Below are 15,498 nucleotides of genomic sequence, written 5' to 3' on the forward strand. Positions count from 1 at the left end.
AGCCCCAAAACTGTAGCCTTCCAGAGACCGAAGCGAGGCGGGAGCTCAGACCCAGACGGGGCTGGAGAGAGGCAGGAGACCCGGGAAAGACTGAGAGAGGGGAGAAGGAGAAGGGGAATAAAAAAAAAGAAGGGAACTCAACCCCCAGAAATGCGATGGGGTGACATTTTGTGGCGGACCTGTTCCTCAGAAGCGGACTGACTGACTGACTGAGTGGCTGTGTGAGCGACAGAAGCTAAAAAAGAAAGAAATTTGAGGCCATTGTTATCAGCCAGCAGCGGTGCAGGCAGCGCTGGTGCTGGGGCGGAGGGTGGAGGGCGGGTGGGGGGTGGGGGGCGCGAGCAGGCAGCAGGCAGGCTCCCGGTGAGCTTGTTCAGCTCGTGCGCTAGCTTGCCTGCCTGTAGCCTATTAGCCTATACCAAAGCCCGTCCGTTATTTCTGCCCGTGTATCGAGTCCTTCATTGACCGTCTTGAGTCCGCCAGCAGTTCATGCCACACGGTGTCCGGTTCGCCGCCCACGCGCAGCCCGGTCCGCCGCCGCTGCTGCTGTTGGCTCCAGGAGGTGTTGTGGTGGTGGTCGCGAGCAGCACTGCTAGTCTCGAGACAGCCCCGGAGGAGCAGCGGGTTTGCGGAGAGAAGAAGAGGAGGAGGAGGAGGAGAGAAGAACGGACGAGAAAGCGAGCGGATTCGTTATTTATTTATTTAATTATTTATTATTGTTATTGATTACCTAGTGAACGTGCGTGAGGACTAATCTGTGATGCGGTGTTGCTGGGTCCGTGCCGGACTGGACCGGGACCGCCGGTGCTAAAGAAGGTAAGGAGCATCACCGGCAGGCAGGAAGGCCAGCCGGTAATACACGAGCTCAAACAACAAACCCGAAATACAGAGTGTTTGTTCGCTGTGCGGTTTGTGAACGGCGGAGTGGCTGGCTCACTGATTTATGGCCCGTATGACTTCAATCCCGGTTCAAGAAGAGTTCACAATGCTTTAAGCTGCCGTACTACCCGCCACAAGCAGCCCCCCTTCTTCTTTCGGCCTTCCATCTCTGTCCTTTTTGTTTCTGTTCTTTAGGCTCTCATTTCTTATCCTATTCTGTCCATGCCTCTTACTCACTTAAAGCTATTTATTCACAAAGCAGTGGCCGACCATTTTTCTCTTTTAGATGATCTCCCTGATGGATACCTATTTTCTTCCCAACTGGCCTCCGTTTTATTATTATTTTGCTATTAGCCTATCTGACATTTTATTTCACAGTAAAATGTTTTGATGCTGTAATTTTATTCACACATGGGGCTTCACTGTTTGTTCATTTCAGCCTAAATCGGGGCAATGGACATAGCAACAAAAGCTCTGATCTGGCCAATCTTTTATTGTTTATGGGCTCGGCTCCATATAATTGGCCCCTCTCTCTCTCTCTCTCTCTCTCTCTCTCTCTCTCTCTCTCTCTCTCTCTCTCTCTCTCTCTCTCTCTCTCTCTGTCTCTCTCTCTCTCTGTCTGTGTGTGTGTGTGTGTGTGTGTGTGTGTGTGTGTGTGTGTGTGTGTGTGCCCGCGCGCGCGCGCGCGTGTGTGTTTGTGTGCGTGTGTGTCTGTTAATAGGATAAGGAATACGTGGATTATGTTAATGCATTCTCTCTATGTCTCCCTGCCTGCATTGGTCTTCTCATGGCAGGCGCCATTTGTAATTTTATATCCCAGGATAAGGATAAAACACAGACACTGGACACCACTGGCCGACCTCTTCCCTCCCTCTCCATCTCTCTCTCTCTCTCTCTCTCTCTCTCTCTCTCTCTCTCTCTCTCTCTCTCTCTCTCTCTCTCTCTCTGTTGTTTTTGTTTGGGTGGCTGTTTCTCTGTCAGTATAAGTGGATTATTCAGGGAGGCGTCTAGTAAAGTTGGTGATTGTATTAAGCTTTAGCCCTACAAGCAAGGGGCAGAGACATTACGTGTCCCGTTTAATGGCGATACAGCGATATGATTTAATAACATATTCCTCCTACACTAACTGCTACGGTCTCTCTCTCTCTCTCTCTCTCTCTCTCTCTCTCTCTCTCTCTCTCTCTCTCTCTCTCTCTGTCTCTCTCCTTCTCTCTCTCTCTCTCCTTGGGACTATTCCTTGGAGTAAATAATTAGGATTCCAGCTTGTCTCCTAGAAAGATAAATGGCTGACATCTGTGACGTGCTGAGAGCTGGAGTATGGCTGGACTCCCTAATCACAAAAACGAATAATAGCAGGCTAATATATAAAAAACGAAATTATTAGGCTATAGGTTATATTTATATAAATCGGGCAATGTTAACCCATTCTGAAAACATTCGCATCTGAAATATGACTTGTGCAGGCTTATGTGTTGTTTTATGTCGGCAAAAACATCCTTGTTTTCATGGCTTTGATTCTCTCTGATTTTTGCTCTTTTTATTGCTATTTGTTTATTTAGGAAATGTAGCCTATAATCGGTGACTGGTGTTTAAAACAATAATTGTATCCTACTGCAATCTATACCTTACTTTTTAAATTAAAATTAACATTTAGTAGGCTATAGCCATACAAGCAGACAACATCATTTCAGATTTTCTTTCAGGTTTGTTTTCGTAGCTTTTTGCGTAGACCTGATAGGCCAGGCTATCTAACGAAATAACGGTGTGACGTTATCTTCGCACACGCTTTAGCTATTTGTGTGTATTAATGTATTTTTATTTGTTGGGTTTCTATAGTATATAGTAGCTTTAATTTTATAACAGTATTAAATAGACTTGATGGCTGTCTGTGTGGGCCGGTGTTCTGATATTAACCCAGAGAGTTAATGATTGGTAGCATAACGTTGACTGGCTGAGCCTCAGTAGTTAGCTTTAGCGCTAGCCCCCGCAGGCTCAGTTAGGTGTCAGATGGCAGAGCCAGCAGAGCCGCTTCTTCCCGTTAAACATTTTATCTCCAGAGGAGAAATGAATGCCAGGTGCTCTCTCGCGCCTGACAACTCGGCCTCTCGCGGCCAGAGGCCCACCCCAGCGCTGAGCGCGAGATAGGGAGCCTATGGGGGCTCACACTGCCGTTTGCTTTTCTTCCTGTTTTTCCCGAGCACTCGACCCTAATGCATCACTGACTCGTGAAGCTTCTTCCGGGCTTTCTTTCTTTACCCTATATATCTATCTATCTATCTATCTAACTATCTATCTGTCTGTCTATATATTTATAAATCTATCTATCTATCTATCTGAAATGACCTTTGGCCTAATTCTAACCCCGATTTTCCATAACCCCCAAAAAAAGACCACTTTCTTCAGCAGAGGAATTTTCACGTCTCATTATGCCAGTTATACGCTTTTCTTTGTTACTCTGAAAAATCTTAATAACGCGCAATAATAGGCCTAGCCTATGTATAACTGCCATGTTTCTTCTGGCCTGTTAAAAAACCTCCTCTGATGCAAGTGTAGCCTGTTATTCAGCAGCAACGATTGTTTCCGGAGATATGAGTGAGGTAACAGCCGAGCAGACGGAATATAGTAAATCATATGTGGAAAGCAGAGGTTGACAGAAATAGGCTACCTACATCAGTCACGAAGGAAAATAGATACAGGCCACTTCACTGCCGCCATTACACAACAAAATGTCACGTTCAGCTCGAATAACAGCAGCCATGGTGGGATAGTGCTTTATTAGAAAAAACATCGTTCTAGGCTTCATGAAAATAACGTAGGCCATCGAATAAGTCGAAAACTACGACATACAGCCATGCTTAAAACAACAGTAAACAGCGATTTTGTTGAATTTTATTCTTAAATTCAAAGGTGAAGCATTGCCTTCAATCTTGAAATAAATGCTGAAAAATTAGAATAATTAGTCAATAACAATAACTACTTATTCTACAAATAGTACCACTATTAATAATATGAGTAGATGGACTAGTATTTTACCACTTAATGATAATAATAATAATAATAATAATAATAATGATAATAATAATAATTATTATTATTATAATTGTAATAATAATACTAATAATTATAATTACAACAATAATAATAATAATAATAATTATAATAAATATTATAATAATAATAATAATAATAACAATAATAATAACGTGTAACATTTATAAGTGTATGTATGTTTTCATGTAGCCTATGTGTGTGTGTGTGTGTGTGTGTGTGTGTGTGTGTGTGTGTGAGAGAGAGAGAGAGAGAGAGAGAGAGAGAGAGAGAGAGAGAGAGAGAGAGAGAGAGAGATGGAACACAGATTGCCCTCCTTGTGCCTCCTCCACTGGAGCATCTACAGGCTGTGCACTGTGCTCATAAGGGAGGGGGAGGGTAAGGGGGGGGGGGGGGGTGAGGAAAGAAAAGCAGTGGTTTCTATTCATGTCATGGCGCCTTTCATGAGAGGAAGATGGATTTATCTCTCTTATTTCTTCATTCTGCCTCTCCTAACCTTTTAGGTCAGATTGCAGCGGACCACTGGAGAGACACCGTCACGTGACCCCCGGTACCAAATGGTCTTCCGGCAGTGGCTCTCAACAAGGACCGGAGCACAAGAAGACGCCGCCACTTCTCTCAGAAATGCAGAAGACAACATACTACGACAACTCCTCTGCGCTTTTTGGTGGCTACTCGTCCTACCAGGTGCAGGGGGCGGCAGCGGCAGCAGCAGCCGCCAACGGCTTTGGGGGCTACGATGCACCGGTCCCAGTGTCCCACCATCAGCCGGCCTTCCAGTCAGCGACCCATCTGGATGTGGATTCGTACCAGCGCTCGGCCTGCTCTTTACAGTCACTGGGCAGTAACAGTGGCCACCAACAGCAGCAGCAGCAGCTAGCCAAGACCAAGGAGCTGAATGGCAGCTGCATGCGGCCCAGTCTGCCGTCTGAGCACCACCCTGGCTCCCAGGTGTCCCCCCCACTGCCCCCCAACCCCAGCAACGGCAATACTGGGGCTCAGCAGCCGGGGGGCAGTGCTGGGGCCTCCTCGGCCTCTAAATCAGGCCCCAATAAGTTGTCTAATTCTTCCTCCTCCACATCGTCCTCCACATCGTCCTCCTCCTCCTCACTGCCCCCCAACCCGACGATGGCCAAGCAGATCTTTCCCTGGATGAAAGAGTGTCGACAGGCGACCAAGCAGAAAAACTGTTCCCCCAGCAACAACTCTGGCAACGGTGTGTTAGTCTACACCTGTCTCTATCCCTCTGTCTGTCTTTTCTTTCATTTGCCCTCCATTGCACCACAGAAACAACATGGCTACTTAGTCCTCCTACACCTCTCTCTTTCTCTCTCTCTCTCTCTCTCTCTCTCTCTCTCTCTCTCTCTCTCTCTCTCTCACACTCCCTTGTTTTCCTTTTTTCTGTTCCTTCTGTCCTCGTTCCTTTTCTTTCTTTCTTCATTTTCCTTCCTCATTAGCGCCTTTTTTCCTATTACCCTGCCTCCTCCTTCCCATCACCACATCCCTCTTTCCTCACCTCTCTTATCAACATCCTCTTTCAAGCCCCAGATCCCCAGAGGATTTAAACGTTTTTTCCAGACTATTATGGCATAACAGGTTTCCACAGTCAGTGGTTCAGACAGGCAACTAGTCAAGCTGGTTATCTGTAGCTAGTGAGTCAGTCTGCTAATATTGCTTTTAAATGAACTTAAGTAGTAGCTGGATCCACTACAGCATTTATACTTCTCCCTGAGGAAGCATGTTAAGATGCTGAAAAGTACGAGCGTAAAATCAAAATCAATTCTGCTTTGCATCTTCACACTGAAGTTATTTGATTGAGTCTTTTGAATGACTAAAGCTCATCAGTAGACTAACTGTCAAATCCCTAAATATGGTAAGCAGTGAATAGTAAAAGAGGTCAAAGGTCAGAGGCATGGCAGCCTGACCAATATCCCCTGTATCACCTAGAGTAGCAATCAAGTTAACAAGTAAAAAGCCAGGGAAATGTATTTATTTTAATGGCAGAATGGAAGAAAATTCATATACTTTTTTTTTATAAGGAACGTTTTATCAGATTTATTCATATATAAATATGGATGTTTGGATCAAGATCTAAACACATCTTGCGCTTTCTTTTTATTTTTTTAGATTATTTTTTAAATAAATTTCTTTATTAGTGACAGCTTAGGCATGGAAGGGGAGACAGAGGGGGAATGACATGCAGGAAAGTGCTGCAGGTCGGAATCAAACCCGCAACATCTGCGTTGAGGACTGAGCTTCTATTTATGGACGCTTGCTCTAGGCCACCCAGGCACCCTTGCGCTTTCTCTTTAAGCTTTTTAAGATGAATTACACTATTATGTCTGTGTGTTAAGTGCAGAGCTGGAGTCAGGAGCTTAGCATTAAGAAGGATCCAGCCAGGCTGCTTTTGTCTGAAGTGAAATAATACACCTACTAACACCTCTAAAGCTCACAAATACCAACCAATTATCACATTTTCTTTTGTGGTTTTAGAGTTACATAATGGAACTATTTCTATATAACTATTTCTTGGCAAACAACAGCCAGGTGTAGAGACTTCCTGGAGGCTTGTCATCGCAACGATGTTGCCAGGTTTGGCTGCATCATGCCTGTACAGAGATCTAAAACCTGTGATCATGGACCGTATCTGGCAACTGGAGCTATAGTCGGAGACACTGCACTAGGGACTGCGCGGATGGATACAGTGGTGTTCATCAAGAAATAGTTCTAAAACCACCTGAAACTGAGGGGAAAAGAATAAGAGACAATCAAACATTTGAGAAAAGGTATCTGGAATAGTGTTGGAATAATGTAATCACAGTAAGGCTGCCCCCTCTAATCTATATGTCGACTAATCAGATGTTTTGGTCTTAGTCGAAGATTTTTGTATGCTTTATCATGCTAAATGACTTATTTCAAAGAAACTTATAAGCACATCTCTGGTGAACACAAGATTTAAAGTGGTGCTTTTGAGTGATTCTTTGTGGTGAAACAGTTTTACAGATCTATCGATTAAATCAACTAATTGATTGGTCGACAACATCATATACGTGTTGTTAATCGACTAAAATGTCATTATTCAAGGACAGCCCTAAATAGCAGGACCAGTTGAGAGGAGAACGGTAGAACAGAGAGAGAGAGAGTGAGAGAGATTTGGTGTTCAGTCAGTATAATATGACCGAAAGAAGTTGGACTGGATAAAGAAGGAATCGATGTTGACTGAGCAGTCAGGGATTCATTACAGTAACATTCGAGTCAGTTATAGGACAGTCTGGCACAAACCAGCAGTCAATAGCCTGCACACCTTACTCTATTCATTTACTTCCTCCTCTTCACCCAGCAACTCCTTTCCTTGCTCTCCACCCTCTGGTGATTACTTGCCTTCCGATTGCTCTCCTTCCTCCCCTCCCTGGCCTCCTCTGTCTCCTCCTCCTCTTCATCTCCTTTTTGCACCTTCTTGGAAAGCCACAGCAAGAAGGAAGACATTAACAGGGTGAATTTAAATGTCATGTACGATAACAGATGAAGAGATTTTCAGAGAGAGGGAGAATGACATGCAGACATTTGAAATGGAAGATATTAACAAATGAGAAAAGAAATACAACAGGATGATGAATTTGAATATCTTCTGCATGTCTGATAACAGGCAAAGAAAACAACCGTCGAGGCAGACAGATATTAGAATTGGTAGTTATAAATGGGAAAAAATATGCTCTGCCATAATGAATATGAGTCTCATATTTGCATTCAAAACACTTTCAATTGACTGGGCAGAGAGTTGAGAGGAGATTAGACTGTTTATTGATGAGAATTTGAAACAATCATTATGAGAACGTCTCTGCCTCAGTGAGACAGATGACATGATGGTTACCTCTCCTACGTTTGTCTCCCATCTATAGAAATAAACACTAGAGTCAACTGTTTATTCTGTTGAGAGAGAGAAAGAATAATGGAGAGATAGGGTCTCAGTGCTTGCTTTGAACTCTCGTGCATCAGCTTATAAGTACGAACACATGGCAAGGAAGGAGCAACATATTCATAACAGAGGCATAGTGGGCGTATACTCACAGAGAGAGATGGAAGAGGCACTGAAGTTCAGCACTACTGTTTAGTATGGAATAAACACCAAGATGGAAACGCCACCAGACCAGGGCTAGCCAAGTATCATCTGTTGCTGTTTAAGCCTCTACTTTAGCGGCCATTTGGTTCAGAAGCAAAAACCAACCCTCGCAAGTCGCTGTGACAAATGGATCCTTCAGAATTGCTGGGTTTAAATTATGTAGTGGCTTGTGACATTTATGCTCATGGCACATGGTGGAAAAACATCTCAAGTCTTTTCACACCATGCATGACCACTCGGGAAAGATGAAAGAAAAACGTTTTTTTTCGTACAGCTCTGGCCATTGCCTCTGTCATTATAATACACTTGTACACACCAAAGTTATTGCTAGGATCTTGAATCGCAGAGGGGGAATTATTCCCAAAGCTAAACATCCATCACAGTTTAGAGACCGACTTCCTACTTCAACTTCAACTGACTGCACTTGCCTAGTTGTGCGCAGTCGAACAAGTGACTTCCATTTCCTGTGCAACTGAAGGGTTATTCACAACATTACTCACTTTGGGTTTGATGCTACACTCAGTTTCCAGTTTATTAGGTGCACCTAGCTAACTTCCTGGAGGTTATAATGTTCAGGTTTTGTTGAAACTGTTGTAGAGAGGTGTTTTGGAGGATTGATTCAATTTTACTTATAGTGTCAAATCCTAACAGAAATTATTCAGGACACTTTACACATAGAGTAGGTCTAGACCACACTGTAATTTACAGAGACCTAACAATACCCCCCAAGAGCAAGCAGTTGTTGCGACAGCTGCGAGGAAAAACTTCATTTTTACAGAGAAAAACCTCGGAGAAAAACCTGACTCTTGGTGGGCGACCATTTGATGCTGCCGTTTGGATGTAATTTGTGGTGCTGTTGAACTGTATTTCGTTATACTGACAGGTGTTTCTATTATTTACTCTACCCTCTTTGTCATAAATGGGTTGGAGATCATATTAGAAACACCCCTCAGTATAATGTAATAGAATTTAGCAGCACCAAAGGGCAGCTTCCAAAATACCCATGAAGTTGCATCAACACATCTTTAAAACAATAAGTGAACATTATAACCTTGATGAAGTACTGTTGCAGTACACTGCATTAGGTGTACCTAATGGCAACTAGGTGTATATATCTGGTTAACTGTCAGCTTGTTTACAACCTAGTCTTATCTCATGAGGACTCGTGTTTGTTCACCTGTTGGACCTATTGTGACTGATGTTGCCGTGTTCCAAGATTGCAGCAGTGTGATGAACTCAATGTTATCATAAACAATATGACTAAAGGCCAGATATGCTGAAGAATGGCACTGATTTGGAAAATTATGAAGAAGAGCCTTTCCATTTCTCATACAGGCTGCTTCAATTCTGAATTCTAAAACCTATTGTGCAGTTTATTAGGGCTGTCTTTGACTATATACGATGTTTCGTCTGTAAAACAGTTTCTCCACAAAGTACCATGCAAAAGCCCTACTTTAAATCTTGTGTTTACCAAAAATGTGCTCATATGTTTTTTTGAAAATAAGACATTTAGCATTGAAAAAGCATAAAAAACATGGCTAATCGACTAAAGAAATCTTCGCCTGTTTTATACTGTTATTTTCCATTTCTAATTGTTAGAGTAAATGGGCATGTGTGAAAGGGGCTTTAGAATCTTCTGAACACCCAGTCTGTTTTTGCCTAAACATACATTTGACTGATAAAGAAGTGACAGAAGCTGATTTGAGCCAGCTTTCATGGCGTTTGCAAACAAATGACGTGAAGCACACTGCAAACTTGTCTTTTTTGACGGAACACTTTATTGACCAACTATCACGTCGAGGTGTACTCACTTAAACACGTCCTATAAAGTAGTGACCGCAGCTGGTGGATGCGAGGTTTAGCAGACTCTGTGGCCTTAAGACAAAATTATTAGCTAGCTGCTGACAGTAACATACACACTGCCTTTTTGAAATTATATTCACATGTATTACTTGCACTCACCAAGAGTGACTAACAATGCACCAGTAGCCCCTGGGGTCATGGCATAAACAACAGTGGTAACAGTTGAAGTGTCTGAGCAAGCCTCTGAATACCCTTCGTCTCTATGAGGAGTTAGTATTACTTTAACATAAATGTGGTGAGAAGCTTGACTTTTCTTGGCGAGCTGGTTGAAGTGAGTGCAGGTCAGCCTCAGTTCCTGCTCGTAGTCCTTGTGCTGTGGCAGCTGTTGCTGTGGGGGGTTGGTCTTTCCAGCCAAGATGCAATTTAGCTGCCCTCGGCCAGCATCGGGCCCTCCGTCCCTTAATAACTGTCACTGTTATGAAGTGTTGACAACTAATATCAAGGGATAATTCAGCCAGCAAACCCGGACCCCCCTCTGCTTTATTAAGAACATGAATGCTTTCAATTTCCTCCAGCATGTAGCCTGCAGAGTGTTTCAATCTCTCTTCCTCTCTGACGCTCTCAATTTTCCTTCATCCTTTTACCTGTTTCTTACTATATCCTCCTTTTTTTTTTTACATTTCCAATCCTTTCTTCCTTTTTTGTACATGCCTCCTGCTTTTAGCCTCTTGATTTTTTTTGTGTGCCCCGGTTTCTTTTTTGGGGGTGGTATAGTCCTGTTTCATTATTCCTCTATTTTTTTTCTCACTTGCCTTTCTCTGTGTAATGGTTTGTCTTCTCTCATCAGCGTCAGGAGGAGCTGAGAGTTGCAGCAGTGGGGAGAAGAGTCCTACGGGCGGATCGTCAGCGTCATCTAAGCGGGCCCGTACGGCGTACACCAGCGCCCAGCTGGTTGAGCTGGAGAAGGAGTTCCACTTCAACAGGTACCTGTGCCGGCCGCGGCGCGTGGAGATGGCCAACCTGCTCAACCTGTCCGAACGCCAGATCAAGATCTGGTTCCAGAACCGACGCATGAAATACAAGAAGGACCAGAAGTCCAAGGGCCTGAGCTCCAGTTCTGGAGGGCCCTCACCGACTGGCTCCCCACCCCTGACCATGCAGTCCTCCGCCAGCTTCCTCAACTCAATGCACCCCATGGGAGGGGGAGGTGGGGGAGGTGGGGGAGGCTACGACGTCCCCTCTCCGCCATCCTTTGGCAAGCCCCACCAGGGAGTGTCTTACTCCATGTCCACTGCCTACTCCAATGTCCCCATGAAGGGCTGCCCCCCCCAACAGAAGTATGGCGCCCCAGACCAGGACTATGGCGACCCCCATCCTCACCACGGCCTCGTGCAGGCCAACAACGCTGGCTACGGGACTCCCACCAGTATGCAGGCCAGTCCAGTCTACGTGGGGGGTGGCAGCTATGTGGAACCCATGCCTGGCTCGGGGCCCTCCATGTACGGGCTAAACCACCTAGGCCCCACGCCAACCCACCATCAAACCATGGACTACAATGGCGCAGGGCCTATGTCGGCCACCAACCAGCACCACGTGGGCGGAGGGGGCCCCCCGGGTCCCTGTGACCCACCCACACACCCGACGTACACCGAGCTGTCGGCGCACCACACCTCGACTCAGGGCAGAATCCAGGAAGCACCCAAGCTCACTCACCTGTAGCAGGTTTGGAACAAAATGACAACGTAGGAAATAGCGAAGACGACACAGAACATGTAAGACGACGTGACTCATTAACAGACTAACTAACACGTGGGGACTCTACTGCTGCAATGGGACGGCAGGAGAGACGAAAGGAGACAGACAGGAGCACAAAGGGGAGCAATCAGTGTTTGGTGTTGTCCACCCCACCCCTGTTTCACTGCCTTCTGATTAGGGCTAGAGCTTTTACTGTTACCTTTAAAGTGCAGTTAATTTAATTTAGAAATGACAAAGGTTGTGCCGATTATCAAGTAGCAGCGACGAACCATTCATGTTGCCGAAAGAGACAATAAAAGGCACATCTCTGCTAAGTAGTGAAATCAATGGTAGTTGCAAAAACATTTCCAAGGATTTTTTTAAGCCGGGACCAAACTTAGTAACTTACTCTCTACTGAAACCTTACATCATACAGGAAATGAGGAAACCAAACTTTTAAACCATTTAACAATGCATTATCATTTAGTTTTGACGAAAAAATTGTTAATTTAATTTACACATTCAAAAGCGCTCAATGTTTATTATACATTATCAGTGATTGAGTTTTCATTTTAGAACTCTTGGTTTTTTTTACCCATGTTTACACATTTAACATCGACCTTTTTAGAGCAATTTACACTCTGAGAGTCCCAGGCCAGTGAAGCATATTGTAAGCGTGGGAGAAAAAGTGTCCAGTCAATTGTCTCCCATGTCCCCCTGGGGACAATAAACGTCAGGAAGCTCATCTTGTGGCACTGGTGCAGAGACATATCGGCAGCTGTATGGCATAACAGGATCTATGGTGAGAGCGCCATTGTTTAGCCAGTATTCATTAGACTGGTAATCTACTTCACGGTCATTCAGAAAACTGCAATACAGACGACTGTACTCAAACAGAGCAGAAGTCAGTTTTTTATTAAAAATATTCCTCAGAATGCCCCCCCAAAAAACCTAATATGAAAGAACAATCTATAGGTTACTCAGCAAAATAATTTCAAAACAATTTTTGTGTGGGTGGAGCACATTGCAGCCGTAGCTCAGCTAGCATGGTGTTAAAGCTAGTACAGGGTTTAAAATTGTACTTTGATAATACAATATTCCCCCTTAAGACACACATATACAAACAGCTCTCCCGCCCGCTAAATGAAATCGTTGAAATTTGAATTGAGCAGTTAACGAGGTGGTTAGATTTATGACGCTGAGCTCTCTCCCCCTCTAGGCAACACATGTTGTTGTCAGCCGAGCTGAGCTATGTGGAGGCCTCTGCCTCTCCATCAGCGGGAGAGAGTGAACAGAAATATATGGCTCGAGCTGGCAGTACTCGTCCTTCCTCTGTTCCTCCTCGTTCCACGAAGCACATAAAAACCACTGGATGCTCTCCCCTTCCGCTGTCTCTTTTTGCCTCCTGCCGTACCCGTCTCTGTCGGTCCAGACTGAATCACTACTAACCCTCCGTCTCTTGTCTGTGGCAGCAGCACATGGCTTCTGAAGGAGGCAAAAATCCCCACAATCCGCCACAGACCCCTCTCTCACACACACACACACACACACACACACACACATACACATCCATCACCCCACTCACCACCCCTCCCATCAATCTAACAGGGTTTAAGAAGCTACAAGCTCAAAGGCTAAACTAGCTCCCATAGACACGCATCTGTGCTAAGCTACGCTAGTTCATCACAGCCTCCATACACACACACACACACACACACACACACACACACACACATATACACACACACACACACACACACACACACACACACAGCAATGCTAAGCTAGCTTCCTTTCGTTGACATACATCCACAGCCGGGTTACGCCAGCTGTTGACATCTTTAAACAAACACAAAGAGAGGACATGGAAGAGACATTTTAATGTTCTTATTTTTAGCACATCATCGACACAGGGTAAATAATAAGAGTGAAGAACACAATTTATTTATGTTTGGGTAAGTCATTACCCTCCTCTCTCTCTCTCTCTCTCTCTCTCTCTCTCTCTCTCTCTCTCTATCACTTTGGAAGGGTTCACTTGCATTAGCGGACACCAATGCGAAGAAGTCCACATTTTATATTGTTTTGTTTTGTTCTCACATATCTTGACTTTTAACGTGGATACAGGGTATATATTTGAACAAAAATGCATGTCCCAGAAATCGGAGCTGATGTGTATCACACATTTTTAAAACAACTAGGTTGATTTGTTTAAACGATCAGTGAGTGGAGTTTTGGGACAACACACACGTCAGGCTGTTTCAGCCAGTGTTCAAGCTGTGTGGGGTTGACCCCCACTACTCTCTCTGCCGTTCTGGAACTCAACCTTTGGTATGTTTTTTTTAAAAGTGCAGATTTACACAAACGCTTTCATCTGGGCATCATTGTTGCACTTAGAGTTTACATTTTGATGGTTAAAAGGAAAAAATAATAATAATAAAATCTTATTTTGAAGACGGTAGGCCCTCCAATCAAAGCGTCTTTCGCCAATGTGTGTTCAAGTGAACATTCATATATAAATATTTATTTGTTATAGCCAGTTTAAAAAAGACTTTCTGTTTTGTATTATTATTATTATTATTATTATTATTATTTATCCTTCATGTATTTATATCGAGAAAAAATACTGTACTTTTTTAGTATTTACCTGTTATGAAAGAAAAAAAAAAAACATTGTGTTTCTTCTTGTCCCTTGTACTGAAGTTACATTTTTTAGTTCTTGTATTTTAGAAGAAAATAAGTAGTTTTTATGTTCCTATAATGACCCTTGTACATACATGTCTTGGCTTGTACAGGGAAAAAGGCATGGGTGGGGATTGGTGACCCATCCGTGCATAGTCTGAAAATTTAGACAACTATTAGCTGGAAAAAAGAACAAGTCTTTTTGGAGAAAAACAACTTATTTCTTTGTCCTTTGTAGCTCCTTTTTCTTTCCTTGTTGAGAGAGTTGTCTGTCGAACAATTCTTTAATAAAATGTTATGTTATTCAGAGATATCGTCAGTTTGTTTATATCCTCAGGTGTTTTGGTAAATAATTATTAAAACATTATCATCTGAAAGGGCAATAACACTTTGTTAGGCAGTGTTACTGTCACGTGGAAAATCCACCAACTATTGACTGCCATGGCAACATACAAACAACCCTATGCACTGCTGGGCTCCTATTGGCTGCCAGCTGTGGCAAAAATCACTAATTATGAATTTATTCAAACAATTGCACGCCAGGATTAGGACTAAATTTTTTTTTTTAAGTAAGTCAAGTTCTGCAGTAAAAGTTAAAGAGAGCAAAGCAGGGACCCTTTATTAATGTTGTATTAAATTAAGTTGCATATTAAACTTAAGGTATAGGGCGGCCTAAAGCCTTTACACACAGCTTTTTATGGTGCATACAATACTAAGGTTTAAAAATAATAATTATTGACATATCCATATCTTTATACATCATGTTTTAATGTTTAACATTCATGTAACACAGTAAATTATTAGGCTTAACTATCTGTGGATGGCTACCTTAGTAGCCTGTCATCAATGTTGTGTAAATTTAAAAAAAAAGATACCACAAATAGGCCGATTTATCTTTGCTAATTATATGTTGAACTCATGTTTATGTATATTTTCAGACATATTTTAACTTTTGGAAAAAAAGATTTTTTTCTTTTTTTTTAAATGATTAAACAATAACTTGGTGGACCGCCTGCAGTAACTCTGAGGACCCCCTAAGGGTTCAGGACCCCCATGTTGAAGATCTCTGTAGGCTATTAAACCCTTCAAAATCAGCTGATCTCAATGATAGAAACCAAAACGTGACATTTCAAAGCCATAAGACATTATGTTACCTAAATCCTTTCAAGGTACTAATAACTGTTTAAATCCTGCCCAAATGTTTTTGAAAGCTGTTTTGTGACGTGTTCAGCAGA

At 43.2% G+C, this 15,498-nt stretch overlaps 1 protein-coding gene across 4 annotated transcripts in view; it reads left to right on the forward strand.

Moving 5' to 3' along the window:
* The window catches only part of hoxb3a (homeobox B3a), a 68,817-nt gene extending 54,245 nt beyond the window's left edge, over positions 1–14,572 (forward strand). For 3 of the 4 annotated variants that reach the window (XM_035994652.1, XM_035994657.1, XM_031317858.2), the window contains 2 exons: positions 4,431–5,143; positions 10,698–14,572. In XM_035994652.1, coding sequence (XP_035850545.1) covers positions 4,552–5,143; positions 10,698–11,569 — 1,464 coding nt within the window. In that variant the 5' untranslated portion in view covers positions 4,431–4,551 and the 3' untranslated portion in view covers positions 11,570–14,572. Of the gene's footprint in view, positions 1–328; positions 817–4,430; positions 5,144–10,697 lie in introns of those variants that run through there. The other variant, XM_035994668.1, reaches the window with a different exon arrangement.
* The last annotated feature ends 926 nt before the right edge of the window (positions 14,573–15,498 follow it).

This window comes from Sander lucioperca, chromosome 2, assembly GCF_008315115.2.
Source record: "Sander lucioperca isolate FBNREF2018 chromosome 2, SLUC_FBN_1.2, whole genome shotgun sequence".
Lineage (NCBI taxonomy): Eukaryota > Metazoa > Chordata > Actinopteri > Perciformes > Percidae > Sander > Sander lucioperca.